The sequence below is a fragment of the Epinephelus moara genome, chromosome 14, assembly GCF_006386435.1.
Source record: "Epinephelus moara isolate mb chromosome 14, YSFRI_EMoa_1.0, whole genome shotgun sequence".
Classification (NCBI taxonomy): Eukaryota; Metazoa; Chordata; class Actinopteri; order Perciformes; family Serranidae; genus Epinephelus; species Epinephelus moara.
Window position 1 is genome coordinate 23,679,214 of NC_065519.1, and position 16,270 is coordinate 23,695,483.

The 16,270-nt window shown below is 45.2% G+C and overlaps 2 protein-coding genes across 2 annotated transcripts in view; one reads left to right on the forward strand and one right to left on the reverse strand.

Annotated features, from left to right (window-relative positions):
- LOC126400896 (ryanodine receptor 3-like) overlaps positions 1–2,056 on the reverse strand; it is a 158,647-nt gene extending 156,591 nt beyond the window's left edge. The window contains exon 1 of the mRNA XM_050061888.1: positions 1,925–2,056. Within this exon, the coding sequence (XP_049917845.1) occupies positions 1,925–1,972 (48 nt within the window). The 5' untranslated portion in view covers positions 1,973–2,056. The remainder of the gene's footprint in view (positions 1–1,924) is intronic.
- A 3,759-nt stretch (positions 2,057–5,815) lies between these two features.
- LOC126401195 (uncharacterized) lies at positions 5,816–14,874 on the forward strand. Its single transcript, XM_050062313.1, has 2 exons — positions 5,816–7,340; positions 14,678–14,874. The coding sequence occupies exons 1-2, from the start codon at positions 5,816–5,818 to the stop codon at positions 14,872–14,874; spliced, it is 1,722 nt and encodes a 573-aa protein (XP_049918270.1).
- The last annotated feature ends 1,396 nt before the right edge of the window (positions 14,875–16,270 follow it).

The window sequence follows — 16,270 nt, forward strand, 5'->3', positions numbered from 1 at the left end:
TTCCTCTACACTGAGCAGTTCAGCTGTGCCTTGCTGGGACTGATGAATAATTTCTGCACTGTGCTCTGCTGTGGCACGTCTGGTGCAGCCTGACTGCACCACACAGCTACAGCTCCGCATTTGCATTCAACACACACACGCACGCACACACACACACACACATACGCTTTTACACTCATGAACACCAAGCTCCCTCACTGCGCCCCCATCCCAACACCATCCAGCCTGTCAGTTGCTTCCCTGTGTGGAGGGATGCAACAAGCTGCTGCTAAGCCCTTTTTTAAAGCAACAGCAGTTTCCTTTAGTCAATGACATCCCAATTCTTCTCCCCGGGTTACATCTGGGGGAAAATGCTCCCTGCGAATCCGACAAATGGGACCAGAAACAGCCAAGCGAGCAAACGATTAGATCCACAAGTCTCATGATGCTTGTTCTGAAACTGAAAAAACAAAAATCCTGATTGTGAATTGGTTTGGCATTTAAGTTCAGGCCCAGAAAGGAGGAGAAGTGGTGCTGAAATGTCAGCGCTTTTTTGGAGTGGCAGCCATGCTGATGTGGTGACCTCTATGTGCTGTGGTTGAAAGGTTGGGGGGACTGCGGGACAAATGAGGAGGAGGTATCAGCTTTTTCTGAGTGACAGGAAAGGACGTTTTAAAGATCGCTGCCATTCCTGGGGGTGGGTAAGCATCTCAGTGCCAAAATAAGAAGAATCCATCACATACCTAAAGGTAGTGTGTTTGCATCTCTGTTGACATGTTGACACTGTTATTTGTTGGGTAAAATATGGCTGATTACTAAGAGACATCTCCTTGTAAATGTGTCTTGAAACTTGGACATTAATAAGGAGTTCCAATCAAAAAATGACTATAATTTACACAAAAACACAAACACCCCAGTTGTGCATCTGTGAGCAACTTAATAAAGGGAAACCACAAGCAGCAGCGCCAGTGATATGTGCAACCAAATACCTCCTACTGTCTCGGGGTCTTTCTGGAAGACCTCCAGCGCACTGCTCCTTCATCTGTCCTAGACGAGTGTGTATTTTCAGACATGATACGCTTCTCAATGCATTTTACCATACATGAGCAGATCATACCACCATCTATCTTTGTCAGCAGTGAAAAGCGTTCCTCTTTCTACAAGCACTGCCAGGCATTTTCCAATCTTAAACTCATTTTCAGCTTAAGAAATGCACTTTTAATACATGAAAAGAGAGCCAAGAAGAGCAAACAGAGCCTGTTTAGTGCTAAATAATAGGGTCTTTTTTATGAGTGCATAATACAGTCTGTCTGCTCTTGCTTTATGTCCAACAAGTAAGGCAGCATTAGTAACCTGGCTCCGGTGCAGCAGCACTGTGTTTATGACTAAATGTTGTCCTCGGTTCATTTGCATGGACCTTTGCTGCTGCACAGGAGCCCTGGGGTGACTGTCTGGACAGGCAGCCTACACTGCCAGGCTGTGAATATATTATAATACAGCATGCACACTGGGTCAGAACATTTTTGCTCAAAGAGATGCTACAAAAGCAAGCCTTTTATTTAAAGGCTTAAAGTTAAATCACAGTGTTTATGCTGCCAGCCTGTCAAATACTAGACGATCATGACTATGGTGAGGCAAGGTGCATGTATAAGTTTGACATGGGACATTAGTGCTGTCAACTTCTGGAGACAGGGACTGCAGAAGAGACAATAGCTGTCAGTGAGCGATGCGCAAAACAATGGAGCACTATCACCGCCTGTAACATCTGCAAGAAGGCAGAGGGTTATCTAAGGCTATAGGATACAACAACATCTGGGAGGTAAGTGATAGGCAATCGACAGTAATAAACCCCACACGCAAAGTAGACCGTAAAAAAAGGAGCCACACATATTTCCACAGGCACCGGAGCGGCGCTTCAAGTGCAAGCGGCAGGAAATGTACTCACAGTCCTGAGGAACTGGATTTCATCCTCTCCTTCTCCACCTTCAGCCATGGCTGCAAAGGAGCCTGTTCAGACTCGGGAAGCCTCCGCTGGCTCCTCTCTCCTATCGATATTAGCATATATAGCTAATCCACGGCCATACAGCGGGGGAGACTACCGCAGCATGTGTCACTCAAGCCCCTGTGCTCACCGCCCGGAGGAGGAGTGTGTGTCAGCAGCAGCATCGGTGGGCTGGAGCAACTGGGGACGGTGTGGCGGGGAAACAGGGTGAAGCCAAGTCGTGTAGCCGAGAGACAGCAGCGGGGTCTTTATCTTCGACGTCACCGGCAGACCTTATTAATACGAGCGTGGAAGCGCGAATATTCAAACATAAAGGCGTTAAATACGGTGAAATAAACAGTAGCTAACAGAAAACTCGACAGCTTTTTGTTTTCCCGCCCTATCTCCGAGCGGTGGATTCACTGAAAACACGGTAATGTGTGAAAAGTAAATCGACAGGATGCAGGAAATTCATGGGAGCTGCTGTTTGCAGTCCTGGTCCTGATCAGCACCATGGTCAGCACTACACACATGCCTCTGCTGTGTGGGGACAAAATATCCATAGGCCACCATACACTATAAGTACAACTATAGTGTGTATATCTCAGCATTAGTTGCCATATATTTATACACACTTAATGTTATTAACACTGCTGACGTGGGGAAACATCCAAACATCCTCCAATATCAACACAAATCCAATTTCTGCAACTACAAATTACATTTTTTGCCCTACAACATAATTAGCACACTGTTTGCCATGATGTAGCTATTGAATATTGTTGTTATTTATATATTCACATTATAGAAAATCTCAAAAAGTGGTGAGAGGTGAGACCCAAAGAGCTGCAGAGCACATCCCACCCTGCAAAACTGACATTTAATCGCACATGCTAAACTATTTAAAACATTATGATTGGATGAATAGCAGCCGTTCAATTATTTAACATTAAATGAGATTAACTGCAATGAAATATTAATGAATGCAATGTAGGGTATTTTTCTTTTTTCTTATATGGAGTGAACAGAGGAAATCCAGTGATCTGGTCTTTGGTTACTCATTGTTAAAATCAAAGTTGACCCTCAGCTGAGCCCTAATGACGCCCTCCCATCTCCACAACTACCTTAAATAAACACAACCTGGTTTAGTGCCCTATATTAATGCGATGCCGCCCTCTAGTGTCTAAGATGTGACATAACACCTGCCCTCCTGATAGTGGATGTTTGCTTCCCTCATTTAAGTCTCTTTTTTTGAGGCACTTGATCCTTCCCTTCTCTTTACTCAGCCATACCCACTTCTTTTCAGGTAAATCTCCCTATCTTAATTATATATGTATATAACAAAAATATCAAAGAAATTATTAACTTCATAAATGTAATTGTTGATTTATAGTTACAGAATAGTTGATTTATACTTATAGAATAAGCATATACTTTGTTATAGAAGCTATTGACTGTTTTACCCCAAAAGAAATAATAAACATGACAGAGATGGGTTTGCCTTTTATAAGGGCATATATAGCAAATGGCACTGTTCTAATTCAATAAGAGTCAGGCATATTGTCAAGGTGGCAATCACTTCTAAGGGCCCACTTCCTTTATGGGCCCCCCACCTCACAGGCCCCAGTGCAACCGCACTGCCTGCACTGTCTATATTTACACCCCTGAATCAGGCTTGTGATAGTATTTATATTTCTGTACCCCCTGTAAAGTTCATCTAAAGTATTTCAGTCAACTTATGACAGTGTAATCCTGCTTTCTTGGCTTCTGGACCGTGGGTAATCAACAGGCTACTCTGACTGATCTTTAATTTACACCAACACAGCAGACTCTCCACTTACAGTAACTGCTGCACATTACTCTGAGTCTGTTACACTTACACATGTCCCCCAATAAATAAATAAAGTGCATTAAATGATAACAGAATGATTATTATGTGTAAAGATAAAATTTAATTCTTTAGGTCCATCATAACAATGTGGAAGTATTCCTCCTAATATGTTACATCTGCACAGAGTATAGGCTGGAAGTCCCAAGGTCAGAACGGAAGACACCTCCTTAAATGGTTGAGAATGACCAAGCTAAGATCCTGTGGGACTTCCAGATCCAGACTGACACCCTGGTGATGGCTAACCAACCAGAAAATTGGTCTTTCAACAAAAAACAGAAGAAAGCAGTGGTGATAGATGTAGCAAACCCAAGCGACAGCAACATCAGGAATATCTGGGTAAAAGATGTGGAGAGTAAAGGCAACAGGAAGAAGTAAGTGGTGCCAGTAAAGAGCAGATTCCAGGTACAACATCTGAGGTCTCTGTCTATAACAGTGCAGTCCTAGGATACTGCGCAGAACCCTCAAACTCCCAGCCCTCTGGTAGTTTAAGGATGGGACACACCAACCCCCGTATACAGATAGATAGATGTTCTAAAATTAAACAGAACAGTGGTATAATAGTGATGCACACTTTGACCTCTAGGTGTCTCTGTTTCGTAAGAAATGGCACCACCTCGGGCCTCTAAACAGCAGGTACTTTCACACACACTTATCGCTCTGAGAATGCAGCAAAACACTAATGTAAGCCAGGGAAACACTGGAAACTGTTTCGACTGTTAAATTAAATTAATGTCGGCTAAACTTCGCCCCCACTCTCCTCGCTGCACAGACTTAAATCGATCACATGGCCTACCTGCAAGCTGCAGCTGCACTGACTCAAACTGTGGGCTGTGATAAACACTGAGAAACCAATCAGGCAGCAGTGAGCCGGCGCTGAGTTTATCTATTGGACCAAACTCGTGTCAATCACAGCAGACAAGCCCTGTGAAGCAGCGGTGAGCAGTGGCTGGCTGCAGTGCAAGAGATGTGAAGAATTATTTGCCATGCCACTGATTCGGGTAAGTAACTGTTTATATTTGACAAAGTGCTGCTGTGCTTTCACCTGCTGCAGGTGCAGTTTACTATAACGTACTTTCAGCTTCTAATTCAATATATGACATTGACCTGACGCTGTTGTGATGCTAATGCGGAGTTTTGTGCATTAAATATTAATTGACAGTAAATGCAAGTGCATATTTTTGGATGTTAGTTGCAGCTGGCAACTGTAAAGCCTGCAGGAGAGTGTAAATAGGGCTGCCATCTTAACACTGACAACTGCACTCGGGCTTGTTGCAAGGTGACAGTAACCCACGGGATTATGTTATGATGTAAACAGTTCAGAGAGGTTGCCAAATGTTGAGGGGATCCATTGAAGCACATGTGAAAAATGTGCGCCTGTTTTGCTTGTAAACGTCTCAAACGGCTGCCGGAGCATTGGCCTCTGCATGTGTCGTCACCTTGTGTGACACTCTCAGGTTTTATGCGGCAGCGGCTTGTGAAATGTTGATGAAATGCGGTTTAGAGATGTTTCATGTACTCATACAACAATGCCGAAGGGGGGGATGAAGATAGGATGGGGTTAAGGAGGTATAATAGAGTCATTGTCTTGTTTAATGTCTGCAGTGTTGGATCTTATTTAGTTTTTAATTAGCAAATTGGTTTGACAGTGAAATATGGAGGGCCCATTGTTGGGAAAGGAGCAAACTAGCTCTGCAGTAGCACCCAAACTGTGAGAGAATGTCTATGTTGAAAATGTAAAGATTGTATTTTATGTAAAGTTTTAACTGGCATCAGAAGTGCATTAAAGTCACTAGTAGGATTAACATGTTATTGGACATGTCTGCAGATTTACAGCTGTGTGCGTCTTTCTCTCTGACAGTATCTGGACAGGCCAGGTGATGAATAGCCACAGACCCTCCTCTACAATCCGAGCCCACTCACTCCGCCTGGGGGCCAACCACTTCCAGAGCGCTTGAGTGATTACCATGGCACCCATCATGGAGGGCACACACACCGTGTTGCTCCTGTATGCACCCATCCGTGAGCTGAGCAACATCAGCCTGTATTTCCCCAAGAGGCGGGCCCCGAGCTTCAAATACAAGAGCCGCACCCCTCATTCAGGAAGGGCCGGTAATGACCATGACCGGGGAAAGGAGGATCTCGCGGCGTCCGAACAAAGGGGCCAGTCTTCGTGCTCCTCGGGCAAACTCCTCATCTCCCAGCAGGCAACAAAGGAGGCAGTTGCAGAGCTCTGCTGGCTGGCGGCGGAGCACCACCAGTTCCTGGCTGATCTCTTATCGCTGTGCAGGGATTGTGCCGTCAAAGTCAGGATGGGTAACCAGGATGGGAAACTCCAGGATTACATGGAGGGTCAGGAGGTTCACCTCGGGGGTCAGGTTCTCAGCAGCAGCAACAACATTTCTCTCACAGTGTCTCCAGAGCAGAAGACGGCTAAGAGCAAGAAGCTGAAGAAGCTGGAGGGCAAGAAGTTTGACAGTGCTGAGGAGTTCCTGCACAGCAAGATGAAGGAGAAGGTTACATCTGTTCAGCATCCTGGTTCCACATCTTCAGCCTCAGTAACGCAGCAGATCCCAGGTGCTCCAGCCTCAGGCCATCTTACTGACAGCCCAGCCACTGGCTCTTTTGTCAGCGCAGTCAGTAACCCCATCCTGCCCATGGAGGAACCCTTCCAGATCTCTCGTGAGGGTTGGGACTTCATGGAGGACAACCGGACGTATGACCCTGACATGGATTTCTGCAGTGACTTCTCAGAGTATGACGGTGAGCTGGGTTATGACTCGTCATACTGCAACCTGATGGAGGGTCTGACCAGACGGGAAAGCGGGAGCAACCTTCGACCACTGAAGAGGTCGGATTCCTTGGGTGAGACATTATTTGACAATTCGTCAACGGTCAAGTATGGTGAACTCAACCAGAGTCACAAAGGGGTGAGGGTGGTGGCCAAAGTGCAGGATGTGGAAGGGAGGGTGCAACATGTCAGCCATACAAGCCCAGGGTTGCATCCAGGGACTAGCAGCTGCCAGCAGCAATACAGAGAGTGGAGAGGACCAAACAGAGACCACCTGCTGGGAGTCAATAAAGAAAAGACAGGTAACAGGCTTTCTGAGGGACTACGCTTGCCCCTATCCCATACCACCCAACCTAACCCCCCAGGCAAATCCCACACAAAGAGCCCCTCTTCCCCATCTCTTGCCGGGGTCTTCAACACATCCTTCCCTGCCTCCAACAGTCTCCAGAGCATGTCCCCGGTCCTGTCCCCTCTGTCCTCCAAGCAGGCAAGCCCGCAGCTCAACCACCGCATTGTTCTGCTCTCAGATAAGGACGTAGACCACGAACGAGACAGCTCCAGCAACACGGACGAGCCCAAACTCTTCACCGAGGTCATTGACAAGAACGGCAACAAGCGCACCGTCACCCGTCTGGATCTGAACCTCAGCAGGCGGCCCAGCAACTGCAAGTGGAACTCCTCCAGCAACTCCACAACAACAGGTGAGCCATTAGAAATCACACCGCACTGATTCATGTTCAGACTCCCTGCCTTGATGTGAATGTCGACACAAGAGCTTTTATCATCTTAGTGGAATGAAGCGTTTGTCAGAATGTGCCCTTCATCTGGCTTTGCTGCTGCTGGATTTCAAAGAACAGAACAAGAAAAGGATGCCTTGAGAGAGAGTCAAGTGTGTGAGTGTGTGTGTTTGAGGTTGTTATTGAAATGCTGCAACAATTACTCTGCAGCATTTTACCTGACAAAGGAAGTTTGACTGTCACTTTGTCCATTATCTAACAAACTGGTAAGCCTAATAAATTAGCACTGCTTTCCAAAATGTCTCTGCTAGTCCTGTTAGTCTCCTGTCCTGGCTAAGACGTGTGACCACAAATTAAAAACTACCCAGCAGAGTTGAACAAGGGGCAAGCAGGGCCTGAGAATGCTCTCGCTGATGATCCATTTTAACTCTCTCAGCGCCGCCGGGAAGGCAGAGATTAGTGGGAGTGTCTCAGATCAAAGGCTCAAAGTTGACACGGGGTTCGACCTGACCGGGGTTCTCGTGAGCGCGGTGTTAACTGAAGCATTGCCAATTTGGACTTTGAGGGATCCTCTGTCCCGCCCATAAACCCACATCCTCTCTAGTTCACAGGAAACTGACAAAGGATCAGGGACCCAGCGGGCACAGGGGTTACACAGAAAGGGATTAGAGTTTCCTTGTTTGCAGAACTCATTGACTCTTTCCGTAATATGGACCACTGTATCTTCTACTTGTGTTTAACAGTTTTAAACACAGGAGGCCTTAGCATTATTGCATTAGTTCCCTCTGTAACGTGGCTCATCATCCCTTTCAGTCAGTGTGACACAATCTTTGCTTTACTCTGCTGCAGCAGCAGCTGCAAACAGATGGCCTTACATTGATTATGTAATTTACTAATAGAGACCGTGGATAACTGTTGTATGTTTTTCTGTCAGTGTAGACAGTTTGACCCTTAATTCAAGAGCTATGCTGCATTTTTAAGGAAGCTCCAGAGTATTGGAGCTGTTACATCACAGGCCAGCACTAGCTCAAACGATACAGCCTGCGATGCTCAGCTCAGCAGCAGGCGGAGGGAGGAGGAGAGCTGAGCTGTGCAGAGCTAAGCTAACTGGTGGATGGGGCTTTACTCATGTGGAGATGATATGGATCAATGCCCACTGAAATGATGCTGTCCTTGTGTGTCTTCACCTGGGTATTCTCACACAAATGCTACTATTAGCATTTATGCACACACATAACCCACACGTGTGGCGTCAGACCACACCCCTTTTTTATTAAATTCTATGTTCTCACAAGTGTAAAAAAAAAAGTGATATGAGCACTGTTTTTTAATTTCCTGAGCATGGGTCTTGGCAAATATCAAAGTCCTCATCTCACTCCATGATTTTATAACCCGTAACCTGTGTGTGTGAGACTCTGACAGAGCATGATACACCTCCATTGTTGCCGACTTCATGTCAGCAAAATGCTTCATGCTGCAAACTCCTCACACTGAAGGCTTAAACCTCCTATCTCGAAAAAGATCCCTCTGTCTTTTTGCTGCATCTTAGCTGTTTACCAGCTCGGCCTTGTGCTGCTCGATAATTGAATACACTTCAGATGTTAACACAGATAAACGAACATCACAGGGTCCGGCCAGCAGGGCTAAGTGGGTCAGTGTGAAGGCTGGCCCTTCATGGTTTGCAAATGTCCAACTAATTATGATCGGGGCTCTTTAATCTGTGCTCTCTTATTGAAGCTCCGTGCTTATTAATGAGTGCGATTATGCAGACGGGAATGGCAATTTAAAAGTAATAAATTCTCTTGTTTGCTTCATGTGCTAATGCTCGAGCACTGCAGTGTGTGGAACAGGAAACCCTGTGCATTTGCGAAAGATGTGCGTGTGGTTGTTATATGTGCGTTTGAACAGCATCTGTTAGTTTCTCTGTACTGTATGTTGCTTGTTTTATTATACGTAACAGCTTTTTAGCATTTTAAAGCAGCACAAGAAACTTAAAGAGGACCTTGAATGCTCATTTTCAAGTTCATACTTGTGTTTAATGTTTCTACTAAAACACATTTACATGTTTTAATGCTCAAAAAACACTTTATTTTTTTTCAAACTGTCTGTGCTGGATCACCTGCATTCGCTCTTTGTCTGTAACGCTCCATTTAGCGCCTGTGTCTTTAAGTTACTCTCCCATAAAAAGCCCAGTCTGCTCTGATTGGTCAGCATGTTCAGGTCTTCTGTTTCTCAGTGTCTCTGCTGTGTCATAGTGCATGTTTAGACCTGGTATTAACGTGACATTTGGGTGATACAATCACAAGTGGACAGCACTGAATACAAGTCTAAACGACCACTAAGACACATTGTGATCCCATCACTCAAACCACTTGCTGAGATGGTCTGGGAACCACTTGACCACGTATTTTTTGTAGTGTAAACACTGATGCGTCCTGATGCGAGGACTGCGTCATTGGTGCAGGTGGTTGTTTTGGTGACAGTGTGTTAAAAGCTCTCTAACTTATCCATTTTATGCTGAGTTGGACGAAATGTTGTGTGACCATGCCTTGTTTTGCCCTGTAGGAAGAGATGTGTTGAATTCTGCTTACAGTGATATCTCTGGTTGTACTGACACAACCTCTAAGGTGACTAGCGAGCATGCTACAGAGCAGCTGGAGACACATGATTCAGGTGCGAAAAGCCATGCATCTTGGCTCACCCTGGTGCCCTCCACTGGGATTTTTCCATTAGGTTTTGAATTATTGCAGAGAATGAGCTCTGTGGCAAACAAAAGTTTATGATGCTTAGACATTTTGTGCAAGATAATGTTCACGAATGAGCGTCACTTTATGATGTTTGAAGCAGAAAAGGCGAAACTTTGCCCCCACAGCAGGGCTGTAAATGCGTGATGACATTCTGTGGTCTAATTTAGCCTCTTGTTAGCAACCACCTTTTTAAACACCTAAAAGCTTACACGTTCACAAGTGGAGTATTTACTGACCTAATTTATGGTGGAGAACAAACCACTAAAGTCTCTTAAACTTGTGTTAATCACAGACCTTAATTCAGGCATCTAACCAAAAACCCACTGGCTTTTGAGATGAGGGAACCAGGAGCACTAAGATGTAACCCATTTTCAGGTATTAGGCATCATTTCTGCACCAATTTACTGCAGCAAGTAAACAGTAACAGAGAATAGTGTGACTTTTAACCATCAGATCATACTTGAGCCGGAGTCTGATCTGACGACAGGGAGAAAAATAACATCGGCAACCAAGATTACAAGTGTCCCTGCTGTTAGCATGTAGCTTTATGTGGCAGTGTGGGGAACATTTTCAGTACCATTCCTGGAGCAGATGACCACTAGCTTTATCTGTGTGCTGCTAAGTGCTGAGCAGGTAGTCTACAGTGGGTTTTAAGAGCTTTTATATTTGCCTGCGGCTAGAAATGATGCAGAGAGCGGTGAGACTGAACCAAAACAGTAAAGCTGTGGGCCAGAAAACCAAAACAATTTGCTAAAAGACGCTTTAAAGCCCTTCAGAGAGTATCTGTGGGTTCTTCACTAAAAGCAGCCTTTTTCACATTACACTGAGCCACTATCGTTATAAGAGTATTGATTATAGCTGCTTTAAAACAATCAGCCATTAGTGTCGCTGTCTGTGTCTTTTTTATCCCCCCGTCCCTCCCTCCGTCCCCTACTTATTTTATTGTCTAACATATGGCAGGCAACACCATAATCAGATTACACAATACGTTCCTGCAAGGTCATATGAAACTGATCATCGCATCCCACTCTCCCTGCTAGCTGTCATTCACCACAAAGTGCACTGCCATGCAGCATTGTTCCACCCAGTGAAGACAACAGCCAGCTCTATTCGGATAATGAAGTGGATTCTGCCAAAACAGGCTAAGAGAGCTTCTCTCCCAGTCTGTCTCACAGTGTTGCTCTGCAGAGAAACAGGGCACAAAGGTCTTTCTCATATGATGTGTAACTTGTTTTCTTTAATAAATGACTGCTACGCTACCACCTCGGCAAATGTTAGCTATGCTCTGTCTCATGCAGGAGAGGCTTCTCCGTAATGTCCCACTATTTTAAACATGCAGCGGACTGGAGCGCACATAACCAAATTTCCTGTCTCCCAGTCAATGCCCTGCCAGGCCCAATGAAGGCACCCTTCCTTCTTCCTCAGTTCTGTGTATCCCATCAGCCTCCAGAACCGCATTTCAAATGAGTAATGATGTCTGTGTGAGCATCGTGTCATGCTACATTGCTGCTCTGGCCCTCAGAGCTATGCAGCACTCATCCTGGAGTTTCCACTTGTGGCTACCCCTCACATGGACCTTAGCACCGACGGCCAGACCAGTCAGTCAATCAGCCAGCCTGACAGCCGTGCACGGCCGACGAGCCTGCTGTGACGGGCGCAAAAGAAACAGGGTGATTTATAAATCCTGCATTTTTCATGGTTTATATAAAAGTCTATGATCCTTCTTGCTGGCTGAGAGTGATGGAGGGGGGTGGAGGCTGCCAGATGCACTCAGCATGCCACATGGCCCAGTTCTTTTACTTTGAATGATGAGGTTATAGATTTTTAGCGGATAAAATAGGGCAGAGTGGGCAAAGCTGTTTCTCTAATAAGAACGAAAATCTGTAGCGTGAGAGGCGTGTTAATTTGGAAAAGCTCCGTTTATAGATATGCATATCGATGTTCCTCCTTTTTCTCGTTTGCAGTAGTCGCTTATTGATATCAAAGAAATCACTCATTGGTGCTTTCACTTCTAGTGATTTCATGTCTGCTCTGTTGTGTTCAGTAACAGCCTCTGCTAAGCTTCCTCCGACCACCGGATGAGTGATGACCAGCCGACAGAGTGAGAGGTGGATTCATCACCCCTGACAACACCCACCTGTCAGGATCAGACACGAGATGGCCTTTGAGCCGCGCCGAATACAGATACTTTATTGTTAAAATCACAATGCTCACGGTAGCACGGAAACACCCACGCCGTCTGACAGCGGCTCACACACAAGCTGTGATTTTCACTGTCAAATTACTGCACTGTCAGTCCACACCTGCAGGTCTGCTACAAGCAAACACCTGTATGTATGTACATGTCTATTAAAGTGTCTTTGCTGAGGTGTATTCAGTGGTATGCTGTTGCCTGTATGACAGACCCAATCCCATCTGCACCCTGTGTCCCCTTAGATATGGACACTGTGGCTCAGTCTCAGCTTTTAGAGCAGCAGGGGGGAGATTAAATAGCAACAAACTCACAGTTGTCCCCAGGGACAGTGAACTTAAGCCCTGCATGTGTGTGTCTGTGTGTGTGTAAGAGTGTGGTGCCTTCATATCCTAATGCATCTAAGAGTTGCTTCTCCATATCTGTTTACTGTCATTACATTCCAGTGTTGCGCATTGCTTCACTTTGCCTTATTCCTGTAAGTGACAGTAGAGCTTCACTGCAGTGTGTGTGACTACAGGGAGAGATGCATGCATTGTTTTCTGCCTGTCCAGATGGGGGCAGTGTGGGCCACCTTACACTTAGGTGACTGATTGGCAGACATGCACAACATCAAGACTGTTTAAGTTATGTTTTGGGAGTCACAAAGGAACATAGCAAACATATTTCAGAAGGTGTTCATTGTTTACCTGTTTCATTTAATTAATAGTTAAGTTAGAATTGTGGGGAGAGCTGTTTCTGATCACTTGTTTCCTTCCTTGGCCTGGTCCGGGCTTAACTCTGCATTTGGAAGTCTCCCAACTTACAGTCAGCAGTTCCCACTGCAGGGCCATGCAGCGCAGCATTATCATAATGAAAAGTTATTAATCTAATCCTTTTTTCCCCCGCTGTCCAAGTCCTAGATAACTGGAGGGACTGCAGGCATTGCTGCTGTCTCATAATGACTGATTGTGGTGGAGTACTGAAGCTGAATTTCAATGCCTCCATTTTTTAATGAAGCCCCCCCAGTTAGTTCTGTGTGTGTGGGCTCATAACTGAATTTAAAGCACTTGGCTGAGACTCACAACACTGGGGGAGCTATACAAGGGGACTTCTGAGGCTGCTGTGCGGCAGTACAGTAATACTGTACGTCCTCTTCAAGGATACATCACAAAGGGAAGTTATTGGATATGTTAGCAGCATATCGAACAGTAAGCAATCTGATTTTTCTCAGTTTGCAGCTTATAATTCTGCCCAAGCGGGTCAAGGCGTTGTCTTACAGCTGGAGGAAATTGAGGTCAACAAGCTTCAAGATCAGCCCCCCTCCCCCACTACTTCCTTTTCTTCTTACTCATTCTTTCACCTCACTGCGCTATATCTTCCAAGTCGCACTTTTCCACCATTTTTCTTGCATGTCTGACTCTTTTGAGGCAGTAAATACTTGCATCAAGGCAAGATATATCATGTTTTTGTGCGCGTGAGAAGAATGTGAAATTGCATTGCTGCTCCTGCGCCCTGAGTGCCTTCTGTGTGAGGCTGGCCTGGTTCCTGAAGTTAATATCATGTGACTTGTGCGGGGCGTAGCGCATTGGGACGGTTCTGCAGGTTGGGGCTGTGTCTGCAGTGTGTCACTGAGCAGTAAATATTAAAGGCCAGGTGCTCTGAAATGCACAGAATGGATCCAAACTCCAGCACACTGCAGCAAAGACACCACAGAGGGAGAGATTATATTTAAATTTTAAAATGTACTCTGTTTTCTAAGCAGTGCTTATCATCACAGCTCACACACCACTCTCTGTGTGACTGCCTGGTCAGGAGAGGGCAGTCTTTCCCAATCTAAATTAAGGTTAAGTGCTGTATTGTCACTCCGTAGGGGCCTTTGGATGGCAAACGCTCACACAGACTCCACACACCCATGCAGCTGACATCATTGTAGCACAGTGGTAGTGCTGAGCAAGACTGTGGCTCTTACAGTGGTTATGTCTTGAATGCAAATCAATGCTAGCCTAGGATCTTTTTTTTTTTTTTTTTTGAGGCCAGTGCTCTGCAGCCATTTTTCCTTATTGGATCATTCGAGCTTTCTGCTGGTGTCGACGATGGGAACAGAGCTGGCTAAGCGCTGATAAAAATAGCCGTGTGCCCTGAAGCCTGCAGCAAAACATTGGTCTCTCTTGCTTGATGCTAAAAGATCCTGATGCCTGCTTGCTAACTGGTCCCACTCTTGTTCCCTGTGCAGGTTACACAGCTTCAGTCAGTGCTGCTCATTCAGCCTCATCAGCAATGATCACACTTATTATTCTGCTGTGTGTTTCCATGCTATGCTCCCTTGCTCAACACAGAGTGCTAATTACCCTGTGGTGGTGTGTTTGTTTGTTTTTGTATAGAGGATTCCCTCTTGCGTCAGGATGACATTTGGATGCTGGATGGCGATGACCCTCAGGAGCCTCTTTCTCGTGTCCCACGCCCAGATCACCTGGACTTCCTACGCATCACACCACCTGAGGATGACATCATGGGGGACACACCCTATTGTCCCAAGCTGGAATGCACGGTGAGGGCCCTCAAGCAGGACAAACACTAATCTCAGTAAACAGATATCTGCAACGGGACAAGACTTTAGTATCGGAAGTGTTCTGGTTACTGTTTCTAGTCTGTTGTCCGAGTAGTATTGCTGTATCACATTTGAGCAGGCTTTGGTTGCGTGAAGGTAAACAGTCCATGTGGAGAGCAAAAGAGGAGGAACGCATCTAGGAGCCCATCAGCAACCGTCTGACGACTATTTAGCTTTATATTAGCTTTACTGAACTGGTCGTAGATGTCTTCTCTCAACGTCAAGTCCATTCTTGTGTCTGAAGTTGCTAATCAGACTGTAAACAATGAATGGTGCACAGTAGAAGAAGTCTTGGCCTGGATATCATTATCTGGATATCCACTGGCTACACCGCGACTCTTGAAGGATTGGCCGTTGCCCCTGGAGGCCATCGCTAGACCGAAAGCCGATGGGTTCCAAAATTGCACAAACACTTACATTCGCAATTAGTTGACAAGTCAATTAAACGTTGCTACCCTTGCTAGTAGGCACCAGAAATACAGGTCGGTTAAACTTAATATTAAAGTTATTAGTGTGTTAAGCCATTGCATTTACTCAATGAAAATGCCATTGTTATAATGAGGCAAGTTTCCTAAAGATTTATTCTCCTAAAGAATATTATTTATAATAAATGTTATTTATTAGCTTTTATTTAGGGAGCTGTTGTCATGAAAAATGTGACTAACAATTAGGGGTGGAAAAAATCGATACAGCAACGCATCGCGATATTTTGGTGTGGCAGCATTGTATGGTATCGTAATCCTATTGTAAGCATCTGAGGAAGAGCCCTTTGGCTCGAAACATCATGCTGAAATAAATACTCAGTCTATTGGAGCTTCTTGGTGTGCGGACATTAGCTATGTTTCCATCCAAAAGTGATTCAAATCATTGGGAAATGCACATTAAAAGAAATTCGAATCCTGTGTGTTTCCATTAAATGTAAGGACTTTGGTGAAAACTACGAATCCTGTGTGTTTCCATTAAATGTAAGGACTTTGGTGAAAACTACAAACTTGCACGAGTTTTCCGCAGAACCGGAAACAAAACAAGTCTCGCATTCTTCTTCTACGTTTTCTGGCGGTTGGCAACCATCTTGTAAATGCATTACCGCCTTCCCAACCCGGAGTGTGGATATCACCATGGAGAGAGGTGCGCTACATCAGACTTAATTCGAACATAACTGTTTCCATCCCCTGTTTTGCGAATCAACATTTTTTCGAATCAACCAAGAACCGGCAAAAGCGAGCGTATCTTAGTTTGTGCGAATCAGGGGATTTTAATTCGAATTTTGGTGTTTCCATCATAATTTTCCAATGCGATACTTCTAGATGCGCATCTAAACAGGCTGATGGAAACATGGCTATTTTTTCTCGTTACTCGAAATATC

Bases quoted from the DNA above. Each gene is read 5' to 3' on its own strand.
- LOC126401195 (XM_050062313.1), top strand. From the start codon at position 5,816: ATGGCACCCATCATGGAGGGCACACACACCGTGTTGCTCCTGTATGCA. The intron at 7,341-14,677 runs GTGAGCCATTAG...GTTTTTGTATAG, and splicing joins CAGCAACTCCACAACAACAG to AGGATTCCCTCTTGCGTCAG.